Genomic DNA, 14,281 nt, shown 5'->3' on the forward strand with positions numbered 1-14,281 from the left:
TTAACCCACACATTGCTGCATCAGCGTTATTTGTATTTATTTCCCACATTGCTCTCTTATATTCCACATACAGCCACAGTGCCATCTAGTGGTGCTACAGGACACTCAGGTCAACTCTGTCCAAGAGCAAGGCAGTGATTGATCGCTAGACCTCCAAGCAGCTTCTTAACCTTACACACAGTCATCAAATGATGCATTAATGGCTGTTTCATGCACACGCTGAGAGATAATGCACTTTCTGGAATTAGGATATCCGTCTTACAAGCAGGTCAGAGAATCAGAAGGTGGTCTGGAGGATAACCTCTAAAGAGAATGTGCATTTAATAGCAACAATGTTAAGCAAGCAACAGTATAATGCATGTTGACATGGGATGAATGGGCTGCAACACACAAAGAAACAAATGACCTTCTTGCACGAACCAGAGGTATGCAGAGTGTGGAGCCTTCAGCGACATGCTTTTATGAAATATCCGCACTCCAGTCCTGCATTAGTTTGTATGAGACACTTAGTTTAATGCCCTGCATGAATATTTAACTGTTGTTTTAAGAGCGTCACTGTGCTCAGAGGCAGAGAGAGAATATAAAAGAGGGAAAGCAAACAATAGAGCGAATCACAAACTCACAAACAAACGCTGGCCTAGTATCTCATTAAAAACTCCGTATGCATACATTAAAGTGAGAGCATTCGCCAATAAGCACTATTTATTTGGGTAATTCCATAACCCCCTTCTAGTTCATTACATGAAAATAAGGCTGTAAAACCACGTCATGGAAAGAATATAATCCTGAGCTTTAACTCCATTTAAATGCATCCAGTCCTGGAGCCTTATCACTCTCCTGCAGCCTGTAGAAACTCAGCTAGAGTAAAGCTTACAGAGACTTTCAGGCAGAACCTTGGGGAGCTTCTTATCGTCCGTAAATTTTAAGCGAATCGATGGTTCTGTACTCCGTATTTCGAAGCTACGCACAAAGCCATTGATTGGGAAAAAGTGTAAACAAAACCTAAAAGCAGAAAGCGAGACGTGTGTCAGGCACAGTGTCATCAGTCCTCGCCCGCCTGCAGGACAGGATGCAGGTGAGGACGTCATTGGATGGTGAGAAAGCCAAACTGCCGCTAAAACACGTCATATACCTCCCTGCCAAGGCCGGATTAACCATATGGGCAACCTGGGTAAGTGCCGAGGGGCCCTTGAGCAAAGAGGGCCCTCGTTTTTTTTTTTTTTTTTCTTCGGGCACAACCTCCCCTCATCATACATTGTTTTAAATGACACTCACACTTCGCCATAAATAACACAGCTTTTCCATAGGATCAAATTACTGTAGGTCTCTGTACTGTAGGTCTCACTATGTATGCGCTCAACTTTATTACTACGCGGCGGCGGTGTATAGCCGAATCACAGCCCCACCCCAACCACACAATTTCACTACATATTTTACTTTTGTAACTCTCGATGTTTGTGACAAATAGAACTCCTTGTGTACTTGTACAGCCAGCCAGTCATATGTTGGCATTGAGTGGGGTGCTGTTCTGAGGTTTTGATTGATATTACCTAGGTCTTCTTGAGCCATACACTGTCTTGAGATCTTATCCATTGTATCTTTGTCTTGTGATTTTTGACTGAGAGGGCAAAAGGCTAGACCTACTTTGGTTGGACTATTACCTCATTCACACCAACGCAACTCCGGTTCAAGCTCCGTGCTAGAGCTTTTCAGGTTCAGAACCGGTTCTTCGGTTTAGCTCCGGCTCTTTTCACACCGCCCAGAGTCCGACTGGTGCTGCGTCATTGCGTCATCGTTTGCGTCATGACGTAACCGTTTGCGTGCCTGCTTCATAAAGCCAAACCGCGTGGAAACCCCCTCACAGCTGATTGTGCTCCAGCTTCCTCTGTACCTCTTCAGAAGACCAGATTCCCAGTAGGTAGCTGGTCTCTTCAGTGGACCACTGCTGCTTGTTAAGTTTCTCCATCGTTGTGTACAAACTGGATAAAACATGGGCTTTTTGTTGTTGTTCAGGAGTTGATCCCACCCCTGCCCCTGCCCCGCCTCGACGTAAGCGTGACGTATGTGGTGCTTTTGCTCTAGCCGGACAATTTTTTGGTGCTCGAAATGAACCGGATTCCGGAGCTAAGAGGCTGCTCCGCTGCGGTGTGAAGAGGAAAACCCAGCTCTTTTCAAGCTCCAGCTCCGAACCGGGCCTGAAACACCGTTGTTGTGAATGAGGTATATGTGGCTTCGTCCCTGCTTTTGACAAATAGGTGTGCGATTTGACATGCCAGATTGACGGAAAATTCTAAATATTGGGGGGGGTGGGGGCAGGAGTTCTCAGTGCCCAGGGGCCCCTGGAGGTACTAATCCGGCCTTGCTCCCTGCTGTCTTACACTGTTGCTATAGGCAACTGTGATTGACAGCAGGGGGCTAACCTCAGCAGTTTCCTCTCATCATCAAGGCCTCAGTCATGCGCTGGGTTTCCGTCAATGAGCTGAACACCTGCAACAAAGAGACACGGTATCAGTGTGTGAGAATGGGATAAAATACTACACAAGTATAAACACATGTATTATTCAGTAACGTGTGAAAGTTGGAAATCTGAGACTAAATCATGAAATATTGGCTTTCAGATCTGGAGTACAAACGGCCTTATGTCGTATTAGGATGAATATATGATACTCACAGACTAGTTTAAAGAGGCCATATTATGATTTTTGAATTGTTCCTATTCCTGCAGCGTGTTAAATATAGGTTTTTGTGCATGTTAATGGTCTGCAAAGACTAAAGAAGAGACACTACATACTGATATACACCAGAACATCAGCAGGAGAGGACTCTTTAAAGTAGAGACACTAAATACTGATATACACCTGAACATCAGCAGGAGAGGACTCTTTAAAGTAGAGACACTACATACTGATATACACCTGAACATCAGCAGGAGAGGACTCTTTAAAGTAGAGACACTACATACTGATATACACCTGAACATCAGCAGGAGAGGACTCTTTAAAGTAGAGACACTACATACTGATATACACCTGAACATCAGCAGGAGAGGACTCTTTAAAGTAGAGACACTACATACTGATATGAAACCTGAAAATGAGTATAGTAATGTGTCCTTTAAGTGATTTAAATCTAAAAACTCTAACCTGTAAATCATGCAGTCATTAAAGGTTGATTACAGCTTCCCTCAGAGCATCAATAACAGGATCAATCAGTCTAGCGGGATCTGCGATGAACCATTGAACTGCATCTCAAAACCCTTTCTTAGCTGACATTGCCAGGACCTCTATTTAACACCAGATTCAAAGCCTTATTAATTAAGTTTATAAAGTGTTGAGTATTAACCCGCTCATGTACTGCGAGGTCAGTCTCCACGGAGAGGTTTATTAAATATTGCTATGAATAATTCAGAAGGGCAGCATTCAAAGCAGGAAACTCATTTGAATCTGCTGCTCTGGCATTGACCCCAGACACTCAAGCTTTTTCCAAGGCCTACACATGGTAATATCTCAAAACGGACGTCTCAGCACAGTGTGAACAGAGCGAGACTGGACATAGTGGAGGTGACAGGGAATTAATGCGGCTGGGGGGGAAATGTATCGTTGTCAAAAGCAGCAGGTCGCCATATTGTGCTTTGAAGGGATGGTGCAGATTGTTAGAAGTGGGGTATTTTTCATAGTCAGTGATTGGATTAAGTTGATGGAGGTTGGTTGGGTTAAAAAAAAGTAGACAGGAGTAAAGACAGATAAGTAAATCAACGTAATTCTGTGGACGGGGTTGTGGGAAAACTTATTTTAGCCACTTCATATTCAGAACGACTTTCAATGCCTTACTTTTCTTTGAGACTCTTTCTAACTTTCCCCAAATCAACCAGAGTCCATTGAAATAATAAGAAATGTAACTCACATTGCTTGGCCTACCATATCATCTATTGGTTATTTAATATGTGTAACTGGTGGAGGTATACCAGCAATTCCTCCTTACTGTGGGGGAAAATGTATGTTTTTTAAAAATGATATTGCCTTAGCAAGATCATAGATAACGACTACAGTTCCATGTTGAAAAGAGTAATCTTATGGCAAGCAAGAGTGGTCAAAAAGGAAGTAAATATTGCATACACTGCGACTGCATTTTCAGGTGGCTAAAATACATATATTGACACCTATTACTGTACACCAACTATGAAAAAGTACCTTATACTACTCCACTTTAATATCCCTTTAATAGCCGTCATAGTGCAGCTGTTTTTATGCAAAAGTGTGGAAGAATGCTGCAGACGGTGAAGGACTCTGACCTGGGCGGACCCGGGTTGGAGGCCCACTGTGGCGTCCAGCTGTTGTTTGGTGAGTCCACATTTCATCGCTGCGACGAAGCCTTGGAGGATGTCTCCAGCGTTCGGGCCCAGGACGTGGACACCAAGCACTCGCTCCTGTGGAGAAACAGCAGGTTATACGGGGGTTCACTAAAGTTTAAATCAGAGAAGCAATGTCATGTTAGACACGAAAAGTCTCTGAGTCTGAAGCTGGATCGCCAACATCACATCCCAAAACCATCCCAGTTAAATAGCTTGTGAATCATATCTACACTGGGTCCGAAAAAATATATATATATCTATGTCCATTTAAGTTCCTTAACGGCAAAGTCATTGTTCAAGTCGAGCTTCTGTTCTTTAAAGGTCACCTATTGTGCAAAATCCACTTCTTCATGTCTCTTCTACATCAACATGTGTCCCCTCTTCTACATGTCTCTTCTACATCAACATGTGTCCCCTCTTCTTCATGTCTCTTCTACATCAACATGTGTCCCCTCTTCTTCATGTCTCTTCTACATCAACATGTGTCCCCTCTTCTTCATGTCTCTTCTACATCAGCATGTGTCCCCTCTTCTTCATGTCTCTTCTACATCAACATGTGTCCCCTCTTCTCCATGTCTCTTCTACATCAACATGTGTCCCCTCTTCTCCATGTCTCTTCTACATCAACATGTGTCCCCTCTTCTTCATGTCTCTTCTACATCAACATGTGTCCCCTCTTCTTCATGTCTCTTCTACATCAACATGTGTCCCCTCTTCTCCATGTCTCTTCTACATCAACATGTGTCCCCTCTTCTTCATGTCTCTTCTACATCAACATGTGTCCCCTCTTCTTCATGTCTCTTCTACATCAACATGTGTCCCCTCTGTGGAAAGAGACTCTGAAAGTTTCAGGAACAAAGATTCTCTCTCTTTTTGATCCATTTCTATAAAAACCTGTCTGAAAATGAGCTGATCAGATTTTGGCCACTTTGTGATGTCATAACGACATGGCTTGTGTAACCATTAGCCAATCACCAACCAAGGTAACCCCCCCCCACCTTAGAGCATTCACACCGGAGTACTTTTACCTTTTATTTCCGATAGTTCCTGGGATTTTGCGTTCACACCAAAAAGAGACCTTAGTTCATGAGAACTTTTACCCCCTTTTCAGTCCCTGCTAGAGAGCAGGTACTTTCCTGGGGAGAAAAAAGTTCCCAGTTCTGATTGGCTGGGCGGATTGCAAACCACGCCCCGTAAAATTTGGAAACGTTTTGTGAAGCCACCATTATATTTGCTGGCATTAGCATTATTAGCATTAGCATTAGCCCCTCGCACCAATGGAGAGAGACTAACTTATGGCAAAACAAGAAAAAACATGGGAGCGGTGGAGTGATGAGTTCTGGCGATTTACTCGGAAGGCTTCAGTAGAAGCTGCTGGGAGTCCCAGTCCCAAAGTTGTTTGCGGCCTGCCAGTAAACCCAAAGCAGCACTTTGGCTCGACCAAAAATCGTTTTAAAAATGTGCTGTAGAAATAAAACTTCATTTGATTTGATTTGAGAAGACGAAGTGACGTCAGCGGCTTCATTTGCCTAATCCTCCCTCAGGGACTTATTCCGGTGTGAACGCGATCTGCTCTTTAGTTCATCAGAGCTAAAGAGTTCTGATGAACTAAGTACGGCAAAGTACTTGGTGTGAAAGCACCTATTGTGTGCTTTTAACCAAATGTCTCTCAGAGGGGCGTGGGGAGGGGCTCCTTATTTTCATCTAAACTAACAGACAGAAAATCTGAACTTTTGAAACAGGTCTGAAACAGAGGGGATTATGGGTAATGCTGCAATGATCTGTTTGGTGTTTCAACACTTCAGATACACGTTTTGTATATATCTGAGACCTATAATATATTGATGAAAAACAGTATAATAGGGGACCTTTAAGTCAAGCCTCTGTTCTTCAAATGCTTTAAATGTCGGCATTGTATTTTAATTGTGACCCAGCCAGGGAATAAAGTGATAATGAGGATATTAACACAGTTACCAGCAGTTGGCAGAGAGGCCTTCTGAAATGCAGTTACCTCGATGTGAGCCAAATCAACGGTGGAAAGGGCTACAAATATGACGAAGCTGTGGGTGGAATAATGCGGGGAGAACTATTGCACACTTTGAGGCATAATGATTAAATATCTCAGGAGAAAAAACAAAGAATCTGATTATAGCTGAGAGAGGCGAAGTGTGCGGGGGCTTCATTTACATATTAGATGTTAGATATGATTAGATGGTGATATCTAATCACATGCAGGAGGAGCACTTTATATTGGATCAGGCAATACTTCTTCATTATGCTCCTCACCTTATTTCACTAATTAGTCCGTCACATAGTGATGGTGGAGAAATTCCAGGGTGTACAAATAAATAACTATTTTGGAGGTTAAAATCAGATTTAAGGGTAAATATTTTGTATTTTAAGGCTGTTTAAAAGTGCACTTAAGATTTGTGGTTAATTATGTTTTGTTGTTTTTGTATTTGAAACAGAATTTTAAGCTTATTCTGAAATTCAATACTTGTTTGAAGACAAAGTGTTACATTATACTATATTGTAGTGTTGTTAAAATAGTATGCTCTTGAAATAAAAAATATAATAATTTTCCAGTATTTTTTGTATAATGTCAGGAATACGGTTATGGCAAAAATACCCTGACATAATGTGATATTATTTTGGGGACTTAAACCAAAAACTAAGAGCTGAAGACACCTAAAAAGCCAAAGTGAACTGTTGAGTTTTTATCACTCTTTACACAACGCAAAGCTTTTGGGTCAATTGCTATTTTTAAATATTGATTAGAGCAGCATTTAAAATGTTTTAATCCTACCTGGTCAGGGATGTGGCAGATGACTTTCACGTAGCAGGAGTATTTATTCCGAGCAGGAAGTTCCCACTCCAACGGCCAGTAGTAGCTGTGATACACCTGCAGGAGGAAGGACATTTAGAATTTAGAGTGTGTGTGTGTGTGTGTGTGTGTGTGTGTGTGTGTGTGTGTGTGTGTGTGTGTGTGTGTGTGTGTGTGTGTGTGTGTGTGTGTGTGTGTGTGTGTGTGTGTGTGTGTGTGTGTGTGTGTGCGTGCGTGCGTGCGTGCGTGCGTGCGTGTGTGTGTGTGTGTGTGTGTGTGTGTCTGTACCTCGACACTGGCTTCTCCAAATGTTGTATTGGCCTTCTCCTCAGTCAGACCACAGGCAGCATACTCCATTTGAGTCAGCACAACAATGGGAACATTGGTGTAATCACACTGTGAATGATACGTTAGATTAGCTCCAATAATGTCAACTTTATTGTCTCGTATGCAGCATCTGAATCACAACCACCATTTCAAAAACGAAAAAACTCTAAATGCATTAAAAGAATCCAACAAAACACAACACAAACTTGGTCATAAGATCAATAGTTTTAGGGTTAAAATTATGCAAAGAAGTACAAAGTGTGTACCAAGGTGGGTCATGAGGGTCCGTTTAGGCCAAAATTCAAACTAACCTCGCACACACACTACTGAAAACATCTGGCTTGCACACACACTTCTGAAATACTCTCACATTCACTGCTGAACACCTCACACACACACACACACACACATACACACACACACACACACACACACACACACACACACACACACACACACACACACACACACACACACACACACACACACACACACACACACACACACACACACACACACACACACAACTGAACACTAACCTCACACACACGTATGGGAACATTGGTGTAATAATCACACTGTGGATGACACGTTAGATTAGCTCAAATAAAGTCAGACTCATTGTCTCATATGCAGCTTCTGGATCACAACCACACTTTAAAAAATCCACCGGAAAAAGTAAAAAAAAATCCAACAAAACACAACGTAAACTTGGTCATCAAACCGAATGCACAAAGTGTGTACCAAGGTGGTGTCTTCTCTGAAGAGCCGACGGGCCAGCAGCGTCCCAGCATGCACTGCGAGGCCGGTGGTGGAGGGGCGTCCATGCTGCACTGATCCGACGGCGTAAATATGATCCACATCGGTCTGATCCCTCTCGTTCACCAGGATCCTGCCACTGCGGCACAGATGAAACACACAGGAACTGTCATGAGCACATTAGCTACATTGTAGACAGTTCAATGAAAAACGTTGGTCACAGTGCAACACATATATAGGACATAGAACAAATAAAACAGTGCAAGTAAATACAAATAAAGAAGGACATGCTGTGCAAACATCTGGCTCAGAGTGAGAGAGGAGAGGCTTAACACACTCTGGGCTGCACTGCACTCCAACACACTCCAGACCAAGGTCACTAGTGGAGGCTTTTCTTCCAACGCTGAGCAGCACCTGAACACACAGAGACACACCGGGATGTTGTCCTGAAGAAATGACGATTGTAACTAATAGGATAAGATATGATAACATAAGATAAGAAATGTTTGCGTTGCAGCAGCATAAAGCAAAAAGGCATTGCACATAAGAGAAATTAAAAGACTAGAAATAAACAATCCAAAATGTAAACATCTCAAATAGAAATTTTAAAAAAGTAAAACATATACATGTGGAAATACAAGGATGTAGAAGCGTACCGTGTCAAAGTCTCTCTGTTCAGTTTGGCCTTCTGCGGTGATGATGGTGACACGAAGTCGCCCCTTAGAAGACTGTGTTGATGTTGAAGAACCACCTAATGGAATAGAATATGTAACGTACCTAATCTGGTTATAACTTAATTCACTTGTAAATTGCTGCCAGTTTCAGACCCCAAAGGTACATTTCTATTCCCATAATTCACAAAATCTATCTCATTACTTCCCTATGCTGCCTGTGGCTTTGAAAACTGCTCACAGATAAAGTTTCACTTGTTTAAAAATGGCTTACCAACCCCTTAAACAGCGGGTCACTGCAGTTTGTGATAAATGATCTTCAAAGCGGAGGAAATAGTGGATTTCGTGCCGCCTTTGTTCAGCAGTGGATTCATCTTCATTTGGTGCTCTAGTAAATATTTATAGAAGCAGCATGGTGTATGTGGGGGAGTGTGTGTGTACGTGTGTGTGTGTGTGTGTGTGCGTGTGTGTGTGTGTGTGTGTGTGTGTGTGTGTGTGTGTGTGTGTGTGTGTGTGTGTGTGTGTGTGTGTGTGTGTGTGTGTGTGTGTGTGTGTGTGTGTGTGTGTGTGTGTGTGTGTGTGTGTGTGTGTGTGTGTGTGTGTGTGTGTGTGTGTGTGTGGAGCTTTATGGCATGAAGGGCTTGTAAGATTCACTGTATGAGGTTTATAAACGCACAATACTACCATCACATCAGTGCATTTCGCCTCTAAACTATTTGTATCACAGCCATTTCTTCAAATGTATTATTCTATGTAACATTCTCCAGATATATTTAACTTATATATGCTTAAACCCTGCACCTTATCAAAAGACATGTATTCATATTTATACATTTATCTATATTGATCTGATATGTGTGCTTATTGAAACCTCATGCACTTGTATTCGTTGTACTGTGCAATGAAAATAAACTTGAACCTAATCTAAATGTAATCTAATAAGAAATGTTATCAGTTGCCTTACCTGAAACGTCCTCCTTAGCTTCAGTCTTCTCCACCTGACAGAGAAGCAAAACAACATTTAAAGAAAGCTCACTTCAAGTTAGAATCCTTCCTGTCTTTTCCTTTTCATTACCTTGGCGAGTGTACACTTGTGAAGCGTTTCCACTCCACTGACGATCATGTGGTTTTCTATCTTCTCTGCCATCTTCTGATCAAACCCCGGCAGCAGGCCCGGCTGCAGGAGGACGGTCACCGGCAGGCCGAGGCCAAACAGGAAGTCAGCGAACTCCAAACCCTCAGAAGACCCGCCCACAACCAGGGTCCGACCTGGAGGGTGAGGCAGGGAGAGGAGGTCCTCACTGTGGGGGAGAGGGCGAGGAAGACTCTATTTATAAGGTGGTATAGGTGGGAGAAGTACTCAGATCGTGTACTTGAGTAAAAGTAGAAGTACTCAGATCGTGTACTTGAGTAAAAGTAGAAGTACTCAGATCGTGTACTTGAGTAAAAGTAGAAGTACTCAGATCTTGTACTTGAATAAAAGTACTCAGATCTTGTACTTGAGTAAAAGTAGAAGTACTCAGATCTTGTACTTGAATAAAAGTACTCAGATCTTGTACTTGAGTAAAAGTAGAAGTACTCAGATCTTGTACTTGAGTAAAAGTAGAAGTACTCAGATCGTGTACTTGAGTAAAAGTAGAAGTACTCAGATCGTGTACTTGAGTAAAAGTAGAAGTACTCAGATCTTGTACTTGAATAAAAGTACTCAGGTCTTGTACTTGAGTAAAAGTAGAAGTACTCAGATCTTGTACTTGAATAAAAGTACTCAGATCTTGTACTTGAGTAAAAGTAGAAGTACTCAGATCTTGTACTTGAATAAAAGTACTCAGATCTTGTTCTTGAGTAAAAGTAGAAGTACCCAGATCTTGTACTTGAGTAAAAGTAGAAGTACTCAGATCTTGTACTTGAGTAAAAGTAGAAGTACTCAGATCTTGTACTTGAATAAAAGTACTCAGATCTTGTTCTTGAGTAAAAGTAGAAGTACTCAGGTCTTGTACTTGAGTAAAAGTAGAAGTACTCAGATCTTGTACTTGAGTAAAAGTAGAAGTACTTAGATCTTGTACTTGAGTAAAAGTAGAAGTACCAGAGTGTAGGAATACTCTGTTACAGTAAAAGTCCTGCATTCAAAATGTCCCTCAAGTAAAAGTAGAAAAGTATTCTCATCAAAATATAGTGAAAGTAGCAACAGTGAAAGTAGTCGTTGTGCAGATTGGTCCATTTCAGAATAATATATATGATATATTTTATAATGATTGATCATGAAAGTGTTCTCAAAGCTGCTAAAGGTGCAGCTAGTCTGAATGACTTTGTATACTGCAGGGTAGCTTGTGGATTTACTCCAGGTGGAACTAAAGTCTGATTTAACACTTGATTAGATTTACCATCATTCATCCACATCTGTGAAGTAACTAAAGGGATTAAATAAATGTAGTGGAGTCAAAGTACTATTTTTTTAAAGAGCTTTTATCGGGGCACAATGTAATGTTTGAGTGCTGGTTGACCTGGTCACGCAGTGCTCTCTGGCCCCAGGTATGTCCAGATACTGAGGTCTGTCTCCGGTAGCGATGACGATGATCTCTGCTTTCAGACGCCTCTTCCTCCCGTTCACTTCTGTCACCTGATTCAACACAAACAAGAAAAAAGCATATCTCAGCGATGTTGCAAATATTGTAGATTCTTCCTATAGCTGGTTTTTCTATTAACATTTAAGCTAGCGAAGTTGAACTCAACAAATAAGACAACAAATATTAAATGTAAACAAAAAGCTGATGTTCAGGTGTATATCAATATGTAGTGTCTCTACTTTAAAGAGTCCTCTCCTGCTGATGTTCAGGTGTATATCAGTCTGTAGTGTCTCTACTTTAAAGAGTCCTCTCCTGCTGATGTTCAGGTGTATGTAGTGTCTCTACTTTAAAGAGTCCTCTCCTGCTGATGTTCAGGTGTATATCAGTATGTAGTGTCTCTACTTTAAAGAGTCCTCTCCCGCTGATGTTCAGGTGTATATCAGTATGTAGTGTCTCTACTTTAAAGAGTCCTCTCCTGCTGATGTTCAGGTGTATATCAGTATGTAGTGTCTCTACTTTAAAGAGTCCTCTCCTGCTGATGTTCAGGTGTATATCAGTATGTAGTGTCTCTACTTTAAAGAGTCCTCTCCTGCTGATGTTCAGGTGTATATCAGTATGTAGTGTCTCTACTTTAAAGAGTCCTCTCCTGTTGATGTTCAGGTGTATATCAGTATGTAGTGTCTCTACTTTAAAGAGTCCTCTCCTTCTGATGTTCAGGTGTATATCAGTATGTGGTGTCTCTACTTTAAAGAGTCCTCTCCTGTTGATGTTCAGGTGTATATCAGTATGTAGTGTCTCTACTTTAAAGAGTCCTCTCCTTCTGATGTTCAGGTGTATATCAGTATGTGGTGTCTCTACTTTAAAGAGTCCTCTCCTGTTGATGTTCAGGTGTATATCAGTATGTAGTGTCTCTACTTTAAAGAGTCCTCTCCTGCTGATGTTCAGGTGTATATCAGTATGTAGTGTCTCTACTTTAAAGAGTCCTCTCCTGCTGATGTTCAGGTGTATATCAGTATGTAGTGTCTCTACTTTAAAGAGTCCTCTCCTGTTGATGTTCAGGTGTATATCAGTATGTAGTGTCTCTACTTTAAAGAGTCCTCTCCTTCTGATGTTCAGGTGTATATCAGTATGTGGTGTCTCTACTTTAAAGAGTCCTCTCCTGTTGATGTTCAGGTGTATATCAGTATGTAGTGTCTCTACTTTAAAGAGTCCTCTCCTGCTGATGTTCAGGTGTATATCAGTATGTAGTGTCTCTACTTTAAAGAGTCCTCTCCTGCTGATGTTCAGGTGTATATCAGTATGTAGTGTCTCTACTTTAAAGAGTCCTCTCCTGCTGATGTTCAAGTGTATATCAGTATGTAGTGTCTCTACTTTAAAGAGTCCTCTCCTGCTGATGTTCAGGTGTATATCAGTATGTAGTGTCTCTACTTTAAAGAGTCCTCTCCTGCTGATGTTCAGGTGTATATCAGTATGTAGTGTCTCTACTTTAAAGAGTCCTCTCCTGCTGATGTTCAGGTGTATATCAGTATGTAGTGTCTACTTTAAAGAGTCCTCTCCTGCTGATGTTCAGGTGTATGTCAGTATGTAGTGTCTCTACTTTAATGAGTCCTCTCCTGCTGTTGTTCAGGTGTATATCAGTATGTAGTGTCTCTACTTTAAAGAGTCCTCTCCTGCTGATGTTCAGGTGTATATCAGTATGTAGTGTCTCTACTTTAAAGAGTCCTCTCCTGCTGATGTTCAGGTGTATGTCAGTATGTAGTGTCTCTACTTTAAAGAGTCCTCTCCTGCTGATGTTCAGGTGTATATCAGTATGTAGTGTCTCTACTTTAAAGAGTCCTCTCCTGCTGATGTTCAGGTGTATATCAGTATGTAGTGTCTCTACTTTAAAGAGTCCTCTCCTGCTGATGTTCAGGTGTATATCAGTATGTAGTGTCTCTACTTTAAAGAGTCCTCTCCTGCTGATGTTCAGGTGTATATCAGTATGTAGTGTCTCTACTTTAAAGAGTCCTCTCCTGCTGATGTTCAGGTGTATATCAGTATGTAGTGTCTCTACTTTAAAGAGTCCTCTCCTGCTGATGTTCAGGTGTATGTCAGTATGTAGTGTCTCTACTTTAAAGAGTCCTCTCCTGCTGATGTTCAGGTGTATATCAGTATGTAGTGTCTCTACTTTAAAGAGTCCTCTCCTGCTGATGTTCAGGTGTATATCAGTATGTAGTGTCTCTACTTTAAAGAGTCCTCTCCTGCTGATGTTCAGGTGTATATCAGTATGTAGTGTCCAGGGCCGTGGGAAGTAGGGGTGCTGAGGGTGCTGCAGCACCCCCTGGTGGAGGACAGGGGATCTGCACTTCCACAAGATTAAATACAAATATAATACAAAAAAAATGAATTTTCAGCCTTGATGTAACAACATTCATAATTAAGTAAAGATAACACCCTTTTCACCCCGGTTACATTTTCCATTTGCCCCGTACGATGGGCGCTGTAAGTGATGAAAGTGGGGGATGTTGGCTTATCAGGCGCACGCAGCTCACAGCCAGCGTGAGAGAGAGCGAGAGAGATAGATAGATAGAGAGAGGGGGTGCACCGGTACCGGCGGGGAAGGTTGTTAGCTTCTGCTGCGCTAACGGATATAAGAAGCTGTTTCTACAATAATGTGGAGGGTGAGCTCTCCTGTCAGACTGAGAGGCTCAGTGAGGTAAAGGACTCTGAGTAGATAGTTCACTTTAGTCTAAATTATCACAGTGGGTCTCAAACGTTTTGATCACAATTTATGTAAACAAATATT

At 41.7% G+C, this 14,281-nt stretch overlaps 1 protein-coding gene across 1 annotated transcript in view; it reads right to left on the minus strand.

Annotated features, from left to right (window-relative positions):
• Positions 1 to 20: 20 nt before the first annotated feature.
• Positions 21 to 14,281, minus strand: part of LOC307021509 (thioredoxin reductase 1, cytoplasmic-like) — an 18,546-nt gene continuing 4,285 nt past the window's right edge. Inside the window, exons 6-15 of the mRNA XM_079653696.1 lie at positions 11,434 to 11,549; positions 10,008 to 10,233; positions 9,897 to 9,930; positions 8,918 to 9,012; positions 8,599 to 8,675; positions 8,247 to 8,400; positions 7,464 to 7,571; positions 7,158 to 7,253; positions 4,292 to 4,426; positions 21 to 2,487 (exon numbers count right to left, since the gene is read on the minus strand). Of these exons, the coding sequence (XP_079509822.1) occupies positions 2,422 to 2,487; positions 4,292 to 4,426; positions 7,158 to 7,253; positions 7,464 to 7,571; positions 8,247 to 8,400; positions 8,599 to 8,675; positions 8,918 to 9,012; positions 9,897 to 9,930; positions 10,008 to 10,233; positions 11,434 to 11,549 (1,107 nt within the window). The 3' untranslated portion in view covers positions 21 to 2,421. The remainder of the gene's footprint in view (positions 2,488 to 4,291; positions 4,427 to 7,157; positions 7,254 to 7,463; positions 7,572 to 8,246; positions 8,401 to 8,598; positions 8,676 to 8,917; positions 9,013 to 9,896; positions 9,931 to 10,007; positions 10,234 to 11,433; positions 11,550 to 14,281) is intronic.

This window comes from Notothenia rossii (assembly GCF_949606895.1).
Source record: "Notothenia rossii genome assembly, chromosome: 10".
NCBI classification, from domain to species: Eukaryota; Metazoa; Chordata; class Actinopteri; order Perciformes; family Nototheniidae; genus Notothenia; species Notothenia rossii.